The sequence below is a fragment of the Hakea prostrata genome, chromosome 8 (assembly GCF_041222555.1).
Source record: "Hakea prostrata isolate BN-2017 chromosome 8, UWA_Hpros_2, whole genome shotgun sequence".
Classification (NCBI taxonomy): domain Eukaryota; kingdom Viridiplantae; phylum Streptophyta; class Magnoliopsida; order Proteales; family Proteaceae; genus Hakea; species Hakea prostrata.
In genome coordinates this window covers 16,764,208-16,785,474 of record NC_142607.1, presented here as the reverse complement: position 1 = coordinate 16,785,474, position 21,267 = coordinate 16,764,208, and the positions used below count along the sequence as shown (strand labels likewise).

At 35.7% G+C, this 21,267-nt stretch overlaps 2 protein-coding genes across 3 annotated transcripts; one reads left to right on the top strand and one right to left on the bottom strand.

Moving 5' to 3' along the window:
- The first annotated feature begins 1,754 nt into the window (after positions 1-1,754).
- LOC149007298 (glyoxylate/hydroxypyruvate/pyruvate reductase 2KGR-like) lies at positions 1,755-8,194 on the top strand. Of its 2 annotated transcripts, XR_016174943.1 has the most exons (3): positions 1,755-2,338; positions 5,674-6,443; positions 6,613-8,194. XR_016174943.1 is itself a non-coding variant. In XM_089164556.1 (2 exons), the coding sequence occupies exons 1-2, from the start codon at positions 1,916-1,918 to the stop codon at positions 6,190-6,192; spliced, it is 942 nt and encodes a 313-aa protein (XP_089020682.1). In that variant the 5' UTR covers positions 1,755-1,915; the 3' UTR covers positions 6,193-6,598. The 2 variants fall into 2 exon arrangements, 1 of the variants encoding a protein (XP_089020682.1); XM_089164556.1 differs by lacking the exon at positions 6,613-8,194 and having other exon boundaries at positions 5,674-6,598.
- A 1,578-nt stretch (positions 8,195-9,772) lies between these two features.
- Positions 9,773-11,213, bottom strand: LOC149007297 (uncharacterized). The gene is made up of 2 exons (XM_089166243.1): positions 10,347-11,213; positions 9,773-10,226 (listed from the first exon to the last, which is right to left on the bottom strand). The coding sequence occupies exons 1-2, from the start codon at positions 10,482-10,484 to the stop codon at positions 10,035-10,037; spliced, it is 330 nt and encodes a 109-aa protein (XP_089022369.1). The 5' UTR covers positions 10,485-11,213; the 3' UTR covers positions 9,773-10,034.
- Between the last annotated feature and the right edge of the window lie 10,054 nt (positions 11,214-21,267).

The window sequence follows — 21,267 nt, the reverse complement described above, 5'->3', positions numbered from 1 at the left end:
TCCTATTGTCTTGTTGAAGGGATTGTTCGTGCTCACTATCTGCTGTTATTCGCTTTGAACTGCGCAGATTCTTCATTGAAGCATAGAGTGACCAAAGCTCAAAACAAACTGGGTGTTGGAAAACGATTCCCGGGTTTGAGTTCGAATGCTCTAAAAAATCCAGATCTTAAAGAAATATATCTGGGTTCTTTGTGTGAAGTTGCAGATGATGCTGCTTACCCATGGCAATATTGGATGGTGATGTTTTCTGGGTTGTGTCCGCAGAATGGGAAACCTATGAAGCCTTTCAAAGGAGGATACTTCCCTTGCTTTGGTAATGGGTGCATGAACCAACCAAACCTGTATCATCAAGCCACAACTTTATCAGAAATGGGTGAGATGAAAGGGGATTTCAAAACAATCAGGAGCTATTGGGAAGATGGTGGATCAATCCAATGTTAAAGACGACCGTATTCATATGGTTCGGAACGGGCTGATTCCACGGTCCGAGTTAAAACCACTTAAAATGCTTTTTATTGCACATGTTGATAATCAACAGTTAAGATTTAATCCAAACTTAAAAAATGAGATCCAACCGTTCACTGCTAGGAGTAGTGCCACATAAGCACTGCTCCCAAACAAAATCCTCCCGCTCAAGCTGGTTCTTATAAGCTTAATACCCGTGCAGCAAAGTGTAAAAGGTTAGGTAAATCGAGTTTGGGAGTGGTGATAAGGAAAACCGAGGGCCTGCCTCTACTTGCAAGGTCTATTCCAACGTTGTTTGAGGCAGTTATTGATGGTGAAGTACTGAGGTTTGAGTTGGATTGCAAGGAGCCATGGAACTAGGACTCTCACAGGTAGTAGTTGAGTTTGATAACTTGGAGCTAAGTTTAATCCTTAATGATACAGTGAAGCCTATCTCATTGAGCACTTAGCCTATAATTGAGGATATGTTTCATTTAGCTTCTCATTTTAGTGATTGCGTCTCTTTTGTTTCTAAAGAGATCAATGTTATGGTCGATAATCTAGCAAAACTGTCCTTATCGGTCTCGTGAACACCAAATTGGCTAAGTACTACAACTAGACCTGTAAACGGATCGGATTCGACCCGGATACATCCGAATCCAATCTGATTAGCAAAACCGCAATCCGAATCCGAATCCGGCAAAAATTTAGAGAAAGCATCCGAATTCGGAATTTTATCGGATATCCGATAATAATCTGATCAGATAAAGTATCCGATTATTGATTGGTGATTGTCATTTTTTTATTTTTTTTATTTTCGATTTACAATTTCCAGTTACTGATTCCCAATATCCGAATCTGATTGTCAACCATTTTTTGTGAAAAATGTGTAATATTTTACTCTAACTGGATAATTTTTTATTTTCAATTATCTGGATTACCGGTTTCGAATCCCATTATCATCCATTTTCAGAGAAAAAAATGTTGAACACTTTACTCTATTCGGATAATTTTTTATCCGGATATTATCCAATCTGACAATCAATTATCTGAATCCGAATCCGATTGTTTAACAGACAAATACCAAATATTTTCAGGTAAGAAAATTTTCAGATAAAGAAAGGTGTAACTACAATCTAGTTGGACGACTCTTGTTCTACGAGTTCTTCACGGGCTTATCACTAAAAATCTTCTTACCAAAAAAACAGGTCAAAGGGCAAACCTCCAAATCTCCAATATGTATGTAACGTTGACGTAAGGATGTAGTCAAGTGAGCCTAGAAAGAAAGGGAGTGTGACCCACTACATAATACCATATACAGCCGTTGACCATGTCTGCTTACGAACTGAAGGCACAATGATGTCTTCCCTGGGATAGAGACAGAGTAACGGATTACGCCTTTAACCAGCGAAGTGAAAGGAGCAATGAAGAAGCAACATTACGCTTTCACTTCTTATCGATAATTTCAAGGATGGAGAGTATCGGTGTTGTGTTGCTGAAGCCCTTCTCGTCGTATTTGGAAGAAGAACTCGACAAGCGATTCAAGCTCTTAAGATGCTGGGAATCCCCCAACCAGTTTGAATTTCTGAAAGAGAATTCCAATTCCATTAGGGCACTAGTTAGTAATGGTATGTATGGTGTCAACGCGGAGACCATCGGCATCTTACCGAAACTGGAGATCATTTCTAATCACGGTGTTGGCTTGGATAAAGTCGATTTGGTAAAATGCAAGGAGAAAGGTATTAGGGTTACCAACACTCCTGATGTTCTCACCGATGATGTCGCTGATTTGACGATTGGATTGATTATAGCGACGTTGAGGAAGATTTGCAACTCCGATCGTTATGTCAGGAGTGGATTGTGGGTCAAAGGGGAGTACGGATTAACTACTAAGGTGTGCTTTATTACTAAATCCCCTCATCAATTTTTGTTTGATAGTAATGACTTTTAACATCTGGGTACTCCAGAAAAAAAAAATATTCTAATCTGTATGCCATTTTATGTTAAGCAGATGACCATGGGTACTAATTATCCACTAAATGGCGATGCATACATGGTTGTTACTGACAGCTAATCGTCAAAAAAAGAAGAAGAAAATTTTCCCTTTTTTTGGGTCTTAGGGTTTGAGTAATGACAAGTGAAATCTAGTTGATGGATGGTTGATAAATGACAAAAAAGCTTTTGGGTAATACGTTGTTTTTCTTATGATGCCTTTGATGATTACTACTATTACAAGAACAAAGGAAGTATAAAGCTGCTCATGTTCTGCAATGAAATCTATGGACTGTTAAATAGGAGCTAGGCATAGAGAAGAAAAATCCCTATGTTATGTATTATTTCTTTATGTGTTTCTATTAACTAGATTTTGGAAAATGGTGATACCAAGTTTGGAATATGAAGGTTGCTGTAGGATTTATATTCTAATGTAGGAACTTACGGAATAATTATGGTCAATGAGCTACTGAATGAGGGACATCTCAAAGTTCTGTTCTTTGTTACTGCTTGGTTGGATAAACCATGGGGAAAAAAAGATAGAAGACACAGTTTCCAGTTGGATTAGATTAAGGAGTATGTAGTTTAAAGGCACTTTTGGACTGCCTTGTGGTTAGCCAAGCCTTTATAACCGAAGGGAAAATTTGTGGGACAGCCATATTACCAATCGTGTCTGATGGAATAAAATTTTTAGAGACTGAACTAGAAATAGGAACGAACATAAGTTGGAAACTAATTCTGGAATATCATCCAATGCAGTTCAGTGATCAAGATAGGGAGGTTATAGAATGCAATATTGCTGGATCATCTTAATAGTCTTGGAGTCCTTGGTCCTTACACCATGGACATGGAGGCTTTTTGCAACAAAATAGAATTCAGTTCAAACAAAGGTGGGCAGGGAGGAGAAGAGATGGTTACAATCACAGGGAGGCATATTCAGGTAGTGGGCGAGCAGCATTTGGTAATTTGCCTTTTCTTTTTAAGTAAGTGGCATGCAAAGAGTCACATATGCTATATCGGTATCCGCGTAAATGTGGAATTTAGCAAGAGTGGCACCAAATTGGTTTTAGGAGTTCTTATCTCTCTCTCTGTTTTTTTTTTTTGGTTAATTATTTTTATTAAATGTTGGGAGTTGTTGATGCGTTTATTTGTTTCTGGAATCAAAATTAGATTTAGTGTTTAGTGTTGGATGACGACCCATGTTACTAGGATGGGGATGTTTCTGATAGATTTTGCACTTGTGGTATATGCTTTGAGATATTTATGGCCTATGGAATGTTTTGATAGTCATTATATGTAATGGATCATCAATTACACAGCAATCAAGTCACTTGCATTTTTGGATCTTTTAATTCCTTGGCTTATGTGTGGTTTATATTTTATCTAGATATTTGAAGAAATACCAGCTTTCACCAATACCCATATAACCTTGTGAATTGTCTTCTTGTATTGATTTCAACTGTTCTTTCTTCAATCTATTAATTAGTCAGTCTTTTTGTTCTCTATTTCCTAGCGTTGATACTGCTGCCTCTTTTTCAGCATACAGACCCATTCCTTTAATAATCTTCTATACAAGTTCATTGCAAAGTTCCTGGCTAATAGGCTTAAGATGGTAATTTAGACTTGGTCAGTGCAGTCTGAATGGCTCTCATTTCTGGTTAAAACATTGTGGACAATTGTTCTTGAGAGAGGCTTCTAGGGATTTGCTCAATGGTCGTAGGAAATTTTAAAGATTTAAAACTCCTCCCAGAATGTTTTGAGAATAATAGAAGTAGGCATATTGAGCTTCTTGCTCCCAAATTCTAGCCCCTAACCTGGGCTTCTCCCACACCATTCCCCTCCTCTCCACCACTTTTTCCTCCAGTCTACCCTCCCCTTGCCTAATTTCCTTTTTCCTTTTGTGTGGCTTTGCATGCCTCTGGAGCATGTATTGGTGTGGTTGTATCCCTGGTCTTCTCTTTTGCTTGTGTGGAGTGGGCTTGATTAACCTCTACTTGGGTTTTGTTGGTACGGTGATTATTGCTGGATTTCCAGTTCCATCCCAACTCAGACTCCTCTCCAGCACCCAACTCCCTCCAACCTTAAACGTGGTACCAATGAAATGTCCATCCTACCCCTGCCCAAAAACCTGCCTGAGGTAGGGTTCACCTCTGCCTGTGTGAGGTTGGAGAAAGTTGGGATGGGCAGGGAGTTGGCGAGGAGCCAGATCCATCTTCATGTATCTCTGTTCTTCCCTTTAAGTTTATTATGTTGTGTCTCCACTTCCAATGAAGACTGCCTGTAGGTTGCCCGTACTGTTGTGTTTCCATTATTTTTGAGAACTGACTAGGGGAAGGTGAGAAGGAAGGCTTATTTTTACTTTTGTTTGTACACAACATTCAACTGCTGTTACACTGTGGACTACGTTTGGAAGAAATGATTGCCTGTACTTTTGGGTCAGTCCTTGATGGCTTAGAGCAAAAGTTGAACCTTCTTTGTTGAACAAAACACAGAGATTAAAGGAATGCTGAATCTTCTGTTGAACATGATGTTGATTGATATAGTGCAAATGATTGCTCTAGATGGTCAGATATTGTGTGACAAAGATATTGAAAGCTGATGGAGGACAAAACATGAAGAAATAAAAGCCAACACCATGTGAACAGTGTCACAGCCCCTTAGTGAGAGATTATTGGGAGATCCTTGGTGGAGATTACACAAGAACCTAAGCTTTGACAAGAAAGTTGATTGGCTGCTACAGGACTTGAAGATCTGATTTTATTTTGTCATTATTTCCTTGGTCGTACAACTACCTAGTTGCTAACACTGTTAGTTTCTATTTTAGCTGTTCTTGCATGTGGCTGTTTTATAAAGCCTTGCTGTTTCTAACTATAGTTAGTTTCTATTTTCCATAAGTTTCTTTTGTCATGAGTTGCTAGGCTTATTGGTTATGATTTTCTTACTTTCCAATAGCCTACTTCACTAAATGGGAAAAAGAGATAAGTAGATCTAATCTAGAAGCACTCATAAAAATTGCCCGTTTCAACATGAGCTTTTGTAGCTTGATACTAGTCTGTACTATGGAAACATAGGTGAGTCAAAGAACAACCGTGGAAAGAAACATAGTATCTCATGATTAATGTTCCCTGCATTCCTTTCCACGGGAAAGGAGATTTCTTTAACCTGGTTCTTAAAGCCAATTTCGTATAGAATTTACTGACTCTTTGATCTTCACATTTATCCATTGGCTTTTTGCAGTTCAGTGGCAAATCAGTGGGCATTTTGGGGCTAGGAAGGATTGGTTCTGCAATTGCAAAAAGAGCTGAGGCATTTGGCTGCCCTATCAGCTATTACTCCAGATCTGAGAAGCCAAATACCAATTATAAGTACTATCCTAGTGTTTTAGAACTTGCAAAGAACTGTCAAATACTTGTAATAGCATGCTCTTTGACAAAAGAAACATACCATATTGTCAACCGTGAAGTGATTGAAGCTGTGGGTCCGAAGGGCATTGTCGTAAACATTGGGCGTGGCCCTCACATTGATGAACCAGAGCTCGTGTCTGCACTGATCGAAGGCCGGCTGGGTGGGGCTGGGCTTGATGTATTCGAGAAGGAGCCTTACGTACCAGAGCAACTTTTTGGGTTGGACAATGTGGTACTCTTGCCTCACATGGGAGCTGGAACATTTGAAACCCGTAAGGACATCGCAGATATTGTGATCGGAAACTTGGAAGCCTACTTTCTGAACAAACCCCTACTAACTCCAGTGGTTTGATTGTCATCAGGAAGTTTGTATATGATCTGATGGATTGGAACTGGGACATATTGCTCCTCTCTTCTTTGTTTAACTCTCAAATTTTACAGAATTTTCTTTGAACATTCCCACATAGCTACCGTGTCACAGAAGACTTAAAGTTGAGAACCCAGCTGATGGACACTGTACTATTGTTCTTCACATGTTCAGAATTTTCTGCTGGGTTGGAGGACCTGAGGTGGATCCCTATCCAACTTATCAAGTTTAAATTTGTAAGTTTTTCCTTTTTATCTCAGGCTGATTAAGTTGGATCCAATTCGGGATCCTTTGAATGTTGTATATAAACCAAAATTTTGGAGAACATTGAAATATTTATATCTAATTGGATTACGTGAATTTGCCTTATCAATAATGTCGTTTCTTGTGTCATCATCAATCAAGGTGTGCTAGGTTTTCCTTCTTGCGGGACCTGGTAGCTGCTGGCGCTTGGCAGCTTCTTTGAATTTGGATTGAGTAGTCAGAAACAGATTTAGTGAATCACACAATTCAAATTGTAAGTTGCTCACTCACTCCAAACATGATTCAAGCTGATTTTGAAACCCTCTTTTGAATTGATGATCTGTCATATTTTATCTTCATTTCCTCCCCTTTTTCCAGTTAATAAACTGCTAAATGATTAATGTGACTTGCATCATCTAGGCTTCTAGCATGAATTCAGATTTATTTGATCAAAAACCTTAAAATTTCCCAGATCTTGTGTATCTTTGATTTAAGTTCCCATACCAATTTTAAGAAGATACCGGAAAGTGGGACTCCTTTTGCACCGAGAAAAGATTTAGGTAATCTCGAACTGTAACCAGAATCACACCTTGGGGAACAGGTTTATTCCTCCCGCACCCATACCTAGGGGCGGAGCCAGGAGCCATGATTGAATGTTGGGGGGCCAATGCAGGACTAAAATAAAGTAAGGGCTAAAATTGTGGGAGAAAAATTTTAAAAAATCATGAAAGAAAAACGTGAAAAAGAAATTGAGGGAGAAATTATAAAAAAAAGATAGATTTGAAGTCTATTAACTAAATATGGGATAAACACTTATCATAAATTAATTTTAAAAAAATTTATGATTAGATATAATAATATTAATGACAAAAACTTAAAAATTAAAACTTAAAATTTAAGTATATTGAATGGTTAAGATTAGATATGATAAAATTGATGGCTGAAATCCTAAATGAGATTTAAATTTTCATTAAGGAAATGAAATTTTAAGAGAACAATTTAGGATTAAAAAAAAGAAATCAATGATTATGATTAGATTTGATAAAATCAATGGCTAAATTCTAACGAGATTTAAATTGCTATTAGTAAAATAAAAAATTTAGGAGAAAAAAAATGAAAAAAAAATATTTTATGAAAAGAATTCTAGAAATATCGTGAGTGTGTGAGAAAGAGAGAAATAATTTGAGAGAGAGTGAATACCTGATAACTGTGGAGAAGATTTAGGAAAATTCCAAATGTTTGCTAACTACTCCAGTATTTTGTGAGACGTGTGAGGAAAAAAAAAAAGAGAGAGAAAATAAAATAAAAGAGGAGATTCATGAGAGAATAAATAGGAATGAAAATACGAGAGAATATATAGGGAGAAATTTGACTTAGTTTTTAATTAGAATTTAACCTTTTATCCTTAAAACTAGGGATTTAATGATAACCATTAGATAATGATTAAAAATGACATTTGTACCCATTATCTTTATCTTAAATTTTTATTTTCAATTTATGGAAGGGGCCAAATAGTGATATTTCACATGTAAAGTGAGAGAAATAACAAAAAAGTATAGGTATAGTGTAAAATTTCAAAAAATCTGGGGGGCCATGCCCCCGGCCCTAACGCAAAACTAGAAACTACATTCCATCGACCGGCTCAAAGACAAGCTGGATCGGTTCGCTTACACACCTCAAGCATCGTAGGGGTAATGACTTGAAATGGGAGAGATTAGTATATGTTGTTTTTTTTTTTTGGGGAAGGGGGTGTAAAACACTAGAAATTTCATTAGATAAAGCACTCAAGACCCAGAGTGCAATATCTTGGTGAAGTTCACTGGTTCGCCACTTGGCGAACTTGGCGGAACCAACCAATTTCGCCAACTTGTCACCGATATTCAGGTGGGGAGTTCGTGCATATCGCTGGCAACGGAGGCAAAGTTGAAGAAGCAGAATCGTAGAGATAGATTTGTTGGATTGACTCATGTGTAAGCTTTTCTTATAGATTTACAGGAAAATAATCGTTTTCAACTGAATCAAACCAACGATATTATAGGAAAATAGATTTAGTAATCATTTTTCCGGCGATAGAAGGAGTTGCAAAGAAGCAGAATCGTAGAGATAGATTTGTTGGATTGACTCATGTGTAAGCTTTTCTTATAGATTTACAGGAAAATAATCGTTTTCAACTGAATCAAACCAACGATATTATAGGAAAATAGATTTAGTAATCATTTTTCCGGCGATAGAAGGAGTTGCAAAGAAGCAGAATCGTAGAGATAGATTTGTTGGATTGACTCATGTGTAAGCTTTTCTTATAGATTTACAGGAAAATAATCGTTTTCAACTGAATCAAACCAACGATATTATAGGAAAATAGATTTAGTAATCATTTTTCCGGCGATAGAAGGAGTTGCAAAGAAGCGGAGGTTTTTCTCATGTTCTTTGGCTATCGAACCTGCGAGGCTTCTGGAAAATCGTGTATTTCGCCGAAGTTTCAGAGATATTTGCCAGAAAATTGCCGATTTTCCAGCGAAATTTTGCAATATTGTTTTCGCTTCCTTTTTTAAGTCGCTCTTTGTTGAAGTCGGCGAATTTTGCCGAAATTTTGACAATATGTTTTACCTTGTCAAGACCATGTGAAAAAGAAAATTACTATACAGCCCTCAACAAACTACCCTCTTGGAAATCGCACACCAGACCAGGAGATAAGATCAATTGAAGATAGAGCTAGTTATGTTGGATTTGAATTTGAATTCAGAGACTTATCCTTTACACGGTGAATATCTCCCGCACGATACTTGTATCGTGATGCATAATTTTTTTTTTTTCATTCTTTTTCAAATCTAACGATTAGGAGCTCTTTTGCCTTTGCAATTTCAACCATTTGGATCTAAAAGATATGCATGCAACAACAAAGAAAAATTTCCCTAACCTAAAATATACCATTGTCCAATGAAATCCAACAGAAATGAATCTCGCATTATGGATTCCATTGAATACTTCAATTCCATTCAGTGTCATGTATGCGAAGATTCTTTTGACTTCAAAAGCAGCCCTACTTCAATGACTAGAAACCCACAATATAAGCATTTACATTATTAGTAATTGTTATCATCCTCATGGGAAGAAGAATGAAGATATAATTATTCCCTGAAAATAACATAGAAAATTGAGGTCCAAAATCCATTAGAAAGAGAGATGTGTAACCATGACAATGCGATAGAGACATTAACGTAACATCCATCATCATCATCATCATCATCATCATGAGTAATAAGAGAGAGAGTGCACAGGCCATGCCCCGATAGAGCTTACATACAACCTCACTCTTACATCCATCATCTTTATTATATCATCATCAGTATTCACATAGGAAAGATCTCTACAAAGCTTCTGCTCAAGAGCCTCTGAATTCCTAAGCAAAATTACCAAAAAAAAAAAAGAATTCCTAAGCAAAAGATGCAAATCTAGAGAGCCTAACGGGTGTGTAAGGGTTTCCCTTCTAATCTCCTATACAACCTTCTCTTCTTTCCTTATCTTTTCTCATCCACACCAGAAAACAAAATATTGCCCAAAAAGAGATGTGGTGAGAGATTTTTTTATTTGTTATTTACAGCAGCAGGAGGAGCAGGAGGTGGTGGTGGAGGAGGAACAGAGATCCCTTTGAATATGAGGAAATTGAGGGTTTCCAATGCAAAATAGATGAAAGTTCCCTTTGAATGAGTGAAGAAACAACCAAAATTGAAACCCACAACGCACTGCCACCCAGGTCCATAAATCGTATCGAATTCCTATTCAAAACCAAACCCAGAAGTTCATCAGAGAAAGCAAACCCTAAGAAGAAAAAAACAAATATTTCTTCTTTTGGACAATTTAGTAAACAGATGGTGATGGAACACAGAATGTGATACCTTCTTTATGTGGGCAGCTATGGATTTGCAGTCAAAGACATCATAGAGATCAAGAGCTTGATGAGCAGCACTCATGGCTTGGATCTGCATCTCCACAGGCATGTCTGTATCCTCAATCAGAGCTTTACCTTCCAACATCTTCTCCTTCAAAATTCTCAAACACAAAAAAAATAGAAACTCAACAGTCAAAAATAAAGCAGAAGGAAGCTTGGGCAAAGGGTTAAAGTCCTTCAGGACCTTCTCATTGATTTTCTCTCCCTTATTATTCTTCTTCTTGAATCTACGAGGAAAGCGGCACAACTCTAGGCTTTAAGTAAACAAGGAAGATTTATCGCTTTATCTCTCTTTTCCAAAAGTGAAGGGGAATTGATTAATGGTTCTCAGAGCTTACGTGTTGGATTGTGATCAAATAACAAAAATTACACAAAAAATAAAGAAATATAGAATATAAAATCAAATAAATAGAATAAAAAAAACGATAAATAAATTGAAAAAGAGAGAGTACTTAATTGTGAAGTATATTTTTTTCAAAATTTTGATGAATTAGTTTCTAATTAGGAATGAAATTTTAAATACCTAATAAAAAAAAATTTCAAAATTTTTTTTAACCCAAGTTTATAGAAAGATAAGAGAATAAATAAGAAGAAAAGATAAAAGAGAAGAGAGGAGAGAATAAATAGGGATTGAAGAGTTAGTTTTTAATTAGGAATGATATTTGTACCCATTATTTTATCTTTGAAATTTGTTCTCAATATTAGGGGTCAAATAATAACATTTCATATGTGAGAAGAAAAAAAAACTGAAAAAATTAAATAAATTTATATAAAAACTAAAAAAAATTAGAGAATTAGTTTTATTTTTTTTAAATCGCGGGGCGGGAGGCAGCCCCTCTATAGCCTAGAGTCCAGATCAGCTACCTGTCAGGGGGACCCAGTGGTTGGGCAATGGGATTTTTTTTTTTTTTTTATCTTTTTCTTTTTATCTATGGGTCCCACAGAATTTGTAGTGGTAAAGCCGTCGGGGAGAGTGCTCCTCTGACGGGGTGATGATCCGGATTCTATAGCCTATATGTCCGCCCTGACTGTATCCCAATCTTTTTGTCACAAAAAGAATATAACAAATTTCATATTAATATTACAAATCTTATCTCAATCATGGTTGGATTATTTAATCTTGGTAATCCCATGAATATATCCATCGTATGATCAGATTAACATTAAATCGATCAATCACATAAATCATTGGTTGTTTGTTGTTTTTGATTCAGCATTATATCATGTACCCATCAACCTATGGGCACTTCCCAAAATTAAGCCAAAATAAAATTCGACTAATAACACAAAAAATTAAAAATATGATTGTATATACGAGTCATCAGTCATATTACATTAAAAAAAAAAAGACTATCAAGCAAACAGAGACACTTGGAAACAATTAAGATGTTTCATCAAACAAGTGTATGAACCAAAGTTACTGACACATATAAATTATATAATCATCCAAGCATATGTCTATATCAAAAGAAAAATAATCCATTCAATAAGTGTGTTTGATCAACATCCCCCTCAACAAGGTAGTTTCCTCCATGTGGGCAGTTGAAAAGGTGATGTTGAGGTTTCTTTTGGATTTTCTACTGTCCACTTCTGACTCACATAATGACTCAACATGATGAAGATGTGCATTTTGGTTGTTGATATGAATGGTTCCATTAAGTGGAGGAGAGAAGAAAGGGTATAATTGCCTCGAAAGGGTGAAAAATTGATCAGATGTTTACTAGTTAGCAATTGAAGTGTTTTAATTCATGAGTGATGTAACTGGCAGAAGAATAGGTTTGCTTGGTAAAAGAATTTGTAGTTTTTATAAATTGGGAAGTGCTATAAGTTGTAGACAAATGATCAACAAACACTAAGAAAAATGAAACCTATAAAAATAAAGGATGGGAGACTATAGGGGCTGAGATGGATAATAGCTCTCTAGTCCTTGCAATGAATTATATCTCCGTATCCCCTTGTCTTGAAGCAGAGTTAGCACGACTATCCAAGAAGTCCAGCAGTCAATGCAGGGTTGATAGAGTGGTAAGATCTATACTTTTCAGTGGAGAAGTCATGGGTTTGACCCTTGCGGACGACAAACCTTCCCCCTAAGGATGTAATCAAAGTGCGCGTAAACTAGCCCGGATGAACCTCAGATACCCAAAAAAAAAAAGAAGTCCAGCATCTAAAAACCCGATTCGTATACTGTACAGTGGAGCATGTTGTTTGGGAACTAAACCAGGTGATAGACTCCCTTTCAAGGAAGGCCAGGGTTTAGTCTTGTGAGACCCTATGGTTACTTTCTGCTCTTTGGCTATGGAAGTTATGTAACTCAAGACTACATGATGAGTACGGATAATGACAATGATCTAACTAGGTCGAACATGATCGGGTTGGTAGCGATTGGTTCATGCCAAATGGAACCGATGCAAACAAACAACCCAAGGCGTTAGTTGGGTGCAAAGGATTCTGATCACTGAGGGAAGAAATGTGGTCCCGATAAACTCGGGATAGGCGATTGTGTTTAAATAAAGAACCATAAATAACTCGCAAATGGATATTAAATCAAATGATCTAGTGGCTAAGGAGAAGATTTTCCAACTTATCCGATGGTCGAGAGCAATAAGGTAGGATCTATATAAGTTAATGACGAACACAGGAGGGAACTAACTAAATCGTTTTCCCTCTTTTCTATCTTTCAATTAAGCTTTGCAACTAGCCAGAGATCTTTGATGGTGCTCCTATTGATTTAGCTATCAGAGGAGACTTCCCAACCGACGAGTCAGCTCACATATGACTATTGTTTTGTAGGCCTCCGACAGTTGGACAATTTTTGAACATATCACTATATGTCTAATAGTTATACCTCTTCAACCTTACAGTTTTCACGCTCTTTTGAATAAGATTGTTTTTTCTCCAAAAAAAAAATTAAAACATCTTCTATTTATACACAATTCAAAATCCAGTCAACTATATCAAAGATACAAGAATTGTTCCTCAGGAAGATGCATTAGCCATAGAATTTTCTTTTCTCAATTAGCATACATTTATATCCTAGGGAAATATTGAAAGAAATTAGACATCCAGACAGGAGCAGCACTGCAGCAGGACCCAATACTCAATTTTGAGTTCTGTGCTCAGAATAATTTTTCTACAAAATCAGAGATTCATAGTCAATGCAGTTGTCATGCAGCAGAAAACGAAGCCCATGAGAGAACCACTTGTAAACCCATTTCTACTAGGCGACAGATAAAAATGGATTAGTCGGTTACTCTTGTCTGCAGACCACCTCATCAATCAAGGTTTTGTAACTATGAAAAAAGAAAGGCTCATGAGAGGGGACAAGAACAATTGAACCCACATGTCAGAACTGATGAGAACACACAAAACCCAAAGAAAAGACCTATTGACCAATTGGCTTCTCCACGAGACACGTGGGCTGCAACAGGGCCGGACTGACTGGACTTTTGTAATTCAATTTCGGTCTTATATGTTCTAATCGGAGCTCATTTCGATCATGAACCTAATTTAGAGTTGTTATCCACCAAAACTTTATGAATCGGAAGTCGTCATTTGGACCAAGCTCAAATGTCCCAATTTGGGCCAAAGCGATATAATAAGGACTTCTCGGAAGATAGTACTTCTCAAGAGATAGTTCTTTGAAGGAATTAAGCAAGGGGTAATACAGTACGTCTACTAATAGAAGACTTCCTGGCGAAGATGAAAGACCTCTCGAATGTCTTTCTCATGCTTGACGCATACGGAGGATTTCTTGTATCCCATTGAGGATTTAAAATTTAGTAATACATTTAAATTATATAAATCATTGAATGCGAAACAATGTATTTTTGGGGAAAATTTTTGTTGCCTCCGTATATTATAGTTCAATTACTAAAGGGACATTCTTTATGAAACTATTATTGTCTCTCTCATTGTTAATGGTGTTAAGTGACTGCAGGGTTGGATGCTTAATATATGTTTTGTCCTTCTAGAATTAGGAAGTCGAATAATAATATTATCATCATTTAAGGAGAAATAGAAAAGAAAATGCAATACGAATTTTATTTTTGTATTATTGTCATTTTTATTGAGAAAAGTCAAATCTTAATGAGATGAAACTTACCGGAACTTCCTAAAATTGATAGTCAAGAGGAAAATGAAGAAATACCTTTATTTTTACAAGAGAAAGAAAAGAAGACAATTTTTTTTATTTATTTATTTTATTTAGAAAAGAGAAGAAAACAATTTAACACTTTAAGATTAAGTTTTTCCCTAATTAATAAGGATAGTAACGTAACATAATATAACGTATAACTAAGCAATATAATACCTCAAGATTATTTTGAGGTTTTTTGAATAAATCAAAGATGTCATGTTGTCACTTAATTAACGGAATTTAACCGTAGGAACATCAATATATAATTACAGATAAAGTCTGAGGTTAGATTAAAATTTTCAAAAAGTATAACAATTAAGGTAATAATTATGCTATAATATATATTATTCAATAAGAGGTGTTGGTTATTACTAATTTAGTAACCATTTCACAGAATTATATCCCTTTTTCATACTTTTCGTCAATTGATTGTTTTATTGTCTACAAAAAAATTTTTGCCATGTAATTACATTCTTTCTTGTGAATCGGATCTTAAAAGAAAGGGATAATTACTATTGCCCCCTTGTACTTTAGTTTTATTACTAATCAAACCTCTGTCTTTATGAAATTACTGTTGCCCCCCTCACTTCTAACGGTGTTAAGTGGTTGTTAACATCAAATATGTAATGTCTATTTTGCCCTTTATTAAAATTAATAAGTTAAAAAATATGACATTACCTTCATTTTTAGAAACTATATTGAATGTCAATTATATCATTAAAATCTTATATTTTACAATAAATTTTGGCTTTGGTGGGACCACACACTTTGTACAATGGTTAGCATATATTAGGAGATTTTCAATTTTCAACTTTGAATTACATTTGATATTTCCTAATATTTTAGTTTCTATTTTAAGTTTTATTTAATCACATATTTTCTTTATTCGGTGAATTCTTTTTAGAGAGGAAAAATCAAGTCTTTTCTTTATTCGGTAGTTTCTTTTTAGAAAAGAAAAATTAATTTAAAGTTAAATTTTCTCCATAGTTAATTAATGTAGTATTATAACTTGCAAAATAGTAAATAAGGAAAGAGATAATTGTAGGGTTATTTTTGGGTTTTTGAAAAAAATATATAGATGCCACATCATCAGTAAACTAATTGAGCTTAACGGAAGGGGGCATTAGTAATTTTAGACAAAGTTAAAGGTTGGATTAGCAATTTTAAAAAGTAGAGGGGATAAAGTAGTAATAAAATCAGAGTACAAGGGGACAACAGTAATTATCCCTAAAAGAAACTATTAGTTTATGACTTCTATTTTTATTAGTTAGGTGTAACTAATGAGGAAAAATCTTTATTCCAGAAATAAAAAGAGAAACAAAAATTGACAAAGAAAACTCAAAACAAATTAATTATTGTTAGAGCTCCATGAAATGTTTTTGTGTACTCAAGTCATTGGTTTTAGAATGAGTGGTGCTCTGACTTAGTTCAGTTATTTCATTTTCATTATCACATTGTTTGCTACTTTTACGTGTAAGCTTTTGCACTAGTACTCTAGTATAAATATGAAAGCATTCTCGAGCTTCTCCCATCAAGAAGGCCACAAATCACATATAAATTCATTCAATCCTCTGCAACAATGGATGCAACAAGAACAGTAACTATAGCTTTGCTTCTTCTATTGGTCGCTCAAGTCAACACCTCTAATGGTACTAATGCTACTTCAGGTAACAAAGACAATCTCGCTCGCTTGTATAAAAATATATATAAGAATATATAATGCAATCTTTAAATATTCTTTATACATTATCTATTCATAATTCATGCTTCAATTAAATCTGGATTAATTAGCGAAGGAGAAACTGTTTGTACCCGTCAAAACGATGCAACGTGAAATCTACTACAACAAAGGACAAGATGGACAACAGAAAGTAACACAAAAGTGTGGAAAATGTACATGTTGCAATAAGAACAAGAGTTCGTGTGCCCAAATGTGTTGCAATTATACCATCAGTTGCCTACCTAACAGATGTGTCTCTACTCCCACATCTTGCAATTGTAACTCTTGTGCTAAATGAAGTTATTAGCTAACTACCTATGAATAAATAATAAATAAATAATAAAATACTTGAAAGACTTCAAGTTCAAATTAATGTTTTTCAGATTTTATCATTTAATTAGAATAAAGTTTTGACTTTCATTGTACTGTATAAGTGGAAATGCCCAAAAGTTATTACAGATGGATCTACTTGAAAGGTCCATTTGCTGTCCACATATTATATCTATTTCAGGAGTTAATATTGAAACAGTGAAGGCAGGATAGCCTAGGTCTCAAAGCCAGTGAAAAATTTTAAATTCTCAAAGCAAGTGAAAAAATTTTAACAGTAAAGGCTTTCCGTAATAGGAGTAATCAATTGTACATACTAAAAACATATTTCCTTAATAAGAGAAATCAATGGTAAATTTCTAAATATATTTCCACAAATCTCACATTCTCAAATATATAATCATGTATTTCCACAAATCTCACATTTCTAAATCAATAATCATGCATGTTTTCCCTAAATATCTTAATAAATTTTCAAAAATAAAAATTAGGGTTAGGGATTGGGTAAATCATGGTCACCCGACCCTATCAAACTAATCACGGCCAACCCGACCCTACCCCCTATCAGGATTAATCGAGGCGGGCTAGGTTGGGACGATCCTGTCATGGTCGGGTTAGGGTTTGGGATTTTTAAACCTTGACTGGGTTGAGAGGCTTGGGCTTCAATTTCAGTTTCTAGAGTAGGGTTAGAGTTTGGGGCTAGCCCACCCAACCCTTTCCATTGACTCCCCCTGTTTTTATCAGTCTTAGATGTGAACCCTACCTATGTCACATGGCGAAGAAACCTCTGGGGAGCAGTATGTGCTTCCCCTACGAGAAGGTGATCCAGACTTGATTTCTAACCTAGGAACGATATGAAAAATGATATTGTATATGGTTAGGTCAAGTTTTGTTTAACACTGAAAAAAACACAGAACTTAGTTGTTTGGGGAATTGAGGCATCAATTGGGCTATGTATGACCAAAGATAATTCTTTTGAAACAATTTTTCATAGCATAAACAATTAAGTATAAGTCCGTTTGTGTAGATGATACGAGGAGAATTTTCGCAAGACTCAAGGAGAGGCTTTACACTTCATCTCTTGTTGCTTGGTACATAAAAGGGTATTCAATTTAGGGGAAGAAGAGAAATAATTAAATAAGTTAAACAAACAAAAGGAAGAAAAAATGAATTAAAAGCCTCATAAAAGTGACTCAAAAAACTGAACTATAAAACAAAAAATTAGAAGACTTAAACTTGAATATATAAGGAATCTGGATCTGGACTCTCTAATACCTTTTTGTATTCAATCTATTAGACCTTTGTATTAGTAATAAATGATGTCTATAATGGTCAATTAAAATTTATGCATAGACCATTCAATTTCCATGGCCAATACATGCAAGGTGATTGATAAATACCTCGTGCATTTGCACGTGACGCTTTTACTAGGAATGAATAAATTTAGATATAAAATACGCATCAAAGTTGCCAACACAGAGCTATTCTAGTGGTTGAACTCTTAGTGAAGAGGTTGTAGGTTCGACTCTCGCTGATGCATATTAATATCCCCATCCCCCGGCTTTGTACGCATCAGAGTTATGAAGCAGTGAAATGTTTAAATAACAAAAAGGGGTTGAAAATTGGTGAAATCTCATAAGTACCCAAAGAATAATGGAAATCTCATTATTGTCCAAAAAAAATAATAATAAGGGCAGTTGTTGCATTGCCTCAGTATTCCCTCAATCTCAACCGTTAGATTATTTAACTTTTAATCCCAACTTTTAACTTTAGCAGTCATTTACTTCCACCATACAGAGAATAAATTAACTCCATTCTCTCATTTGCCATCATTTTCCCTTAAAATGTGACGATAATATAAGAATTGAATAAATAAACTAATTGAGACTAACGGGTGTTAGCAATAGAGGTCTTGATTGATAAATTGGATAACTTAAGGGATGGCGTGAATATTAAGGGTTAGTGTTGAAAATTTTCCTTTTTTCGACAATTTTTCTTTTTATCCTACACGAGGACGGTTGTTAATCCATGAATTTAATTCTTGTATATTGAAGGATAATGCAAGTTTTTTTTTTCTCTCTCTCGCCTCTTTTTCCTCGTAAAATTTAGTAATACATTTAAATTACATAAATCACTGAATGCGAAACTATGTATTTTTTGGGAAAATTTTTGTTGCCTCCGTAAATTATAGTTCAATTATTATAGGAACCTATTCTTTATGAAACTATTATTGTCTCTCTTATTGTTATTGGTGTTAAGTGACTGCTGGGTTGGATGCTTAATATATGTTTTGTTTTTCTAGAATTAGGAAGTGTTAGGTTTTTTATTAAAATCTATATTATCTATATATTAAGTTTCAAAATTAGTTTTTGCATTTCTTTTATTTAATTGTTTTGTTTGTGTGTGGGACCCTTGAGGTAAGGGTGGTAATGAGGCACATGAGGTAAGGGTGGTAATGAGGCACCATGAGTAAAGGAGGCCCTTCATGACCTTGGTTATGAGGCTCTTCATGACATTGGTCATGGGTCTTAAAGGTCTTGATCATGGTGATGAGGTGGGCTAACTTGAATGGTAGAATTACTCAAATTCTAACTCTTGACCTTTATTTCTCATTTCAACTTCATGACCATTCATGGCCATTACCATGAGTGGGGGTTAAGGTCTTTGAATGGGTTAAAGCCTATTCATTCCAAAGAAGTGAATATGAGAGTTACTTCCCCAAGTAGTGGGGAGGTTAGGTCAAGGGGGTTTATTCACATTAGTGGAGGAGGGACAAACCATTGATTCTCCCCTTGTGGGGAGGTGTGGTTTGGGCCTATATAAACCCATCCCTTCCTTGCATATTGTGTGCTATTGTGACTCTCCCCACTCACATTATTTGTTTTACAAAGTTCATTTCTTTCTTGAGTTGTCTAAGTGTTGTGCTCTAGCTTTTGGCTCCTTTAAGGGACTAGAAGAACTACCTCATCTTCTAGTTGGAGGTTGCTTTATCTTGGAGGTGGTGGTGCGAAGAACCCTTGGTAGTAGGGTGCATCAATTACCTTAAAGACAGCATCAAGGTGTGACTCAACCTCATCAATCAGTGGTTCGTTCGGTTGCTACTTCAAGCTCTTCAAATTTGTTAAAGACGATCTTTATCTCTCAATTGTATTGCGATTTCATCTTTGTATGTTTGAAGGATTTGTAATACAATTACCCCAACAAGTTTAAGGTAATTGATCTGGAAGATCCAATGGCAAGTCTTGGAGATGGCGACTTCAACAAAGACGGAGACAACAACACTGAGGTTGTTGATGGAATTAACACCGGAGGAGATCCTTCAAACAATACCGTTGAAGGTAATGTCAACAAACAAGGTGACGACACTTTCGTTGCCATAGATGGTATGAGATATCCATTCCTTGCTACTCATGATTCAATCCCCACTAATGTAATTCCAACAGTGACAGATCTTATCCCGGATTTGGGTAAGATGAGAATTGTCACTGAGTTCGACAAAATCGAACAGTTTGGAGGTCAAAACTTCAAAAGGTGGAGGCAAATGTTGCTATTTGCCTTAGCCCAAATTGGGGTGGCATTTGCCTTGACTGAACCCATGCCAGAAAAAAGTATTGATCCTGTTAAGGAGGGCAAAAGGGTGGCTTGGATTCAAGCGGACTACCAATGCAAGAATCGAATTCTGAATGCATTATCTAATGACTTATACCATGTGTATAGTTCATTAGAATATGCTTATTCGATTTGGGATGCTTTGGTTAAAAAGTATTCTTTTGAAGATGCTGGTTCAAAGAAATACTTGGTGGCTAGCTTACTAAATTTTACTATGAAAGATAGTGACACAATATCAACCCAAATTGATTTATTTCAAATTGTGGTTGGGAAGCTAGCAAAAGAAAAAATGGTCTTACCTGAAGAATTTGTAACCGGTGCCTTGATTGAGAAACTTCCACCTTCATGGAATGCTTTCAAGATGTCTATGAAACATAAGAAGACAGGATTGACCTTAGACCAGTTGGTTGTAAGGATCAAGATTGAAGAAAGGAACCGGTTCAAAGACAAAGGTGAAAAAGACCTTGGAGAAAGTCGCCTAAAAGCGAACTTGGTGGAAACCAACAAGCAAAACAAGAAGAGGAAAAGTCATCAAGAATATGATGAGTCTTCTAAGAAGAAGAAACTGACTTGTTTTGTTTGTGGAAAGGTTGGCCATTTTAAGAAAGATTGTAGGTTCAAGAAGAAAAAAATTGAAAAGGTGAACCTAGTTGAAGATGATGTGTTTGTAGCTATGATCACAGAAGCCAATTTGGTTGAAAAACCAAAGGATTGGGTGTTGGATAGCGGTGCTACAAGACATATCTGTGGTGATCTCAAGATGTTTTCCTCCTATTCCATGGGCTCAAATGATGAAAAGGTATTTATGGGAAACTCCCAAAGTGCCCCTGTTATGGGAAAAGGTAAGGTGACTTTGAAACTTACTTCGGGAAAAACTATTGTTCTCACCAATGTTCTCCATGTGCCGGATATTAGGCGAAATTTAATTTCAATTCCTTTGCTTAATAAAGTAGGAATGAAGTTGGCTTTTGAAAGTGATAAGGCAATTATCACTAAAAACAATGTATTTGTGGGAAAGGGATATCTTAGTGAGGGATTGTTTGTACTTAGTATTTCCAATGTTGTAATTGAAAAGGC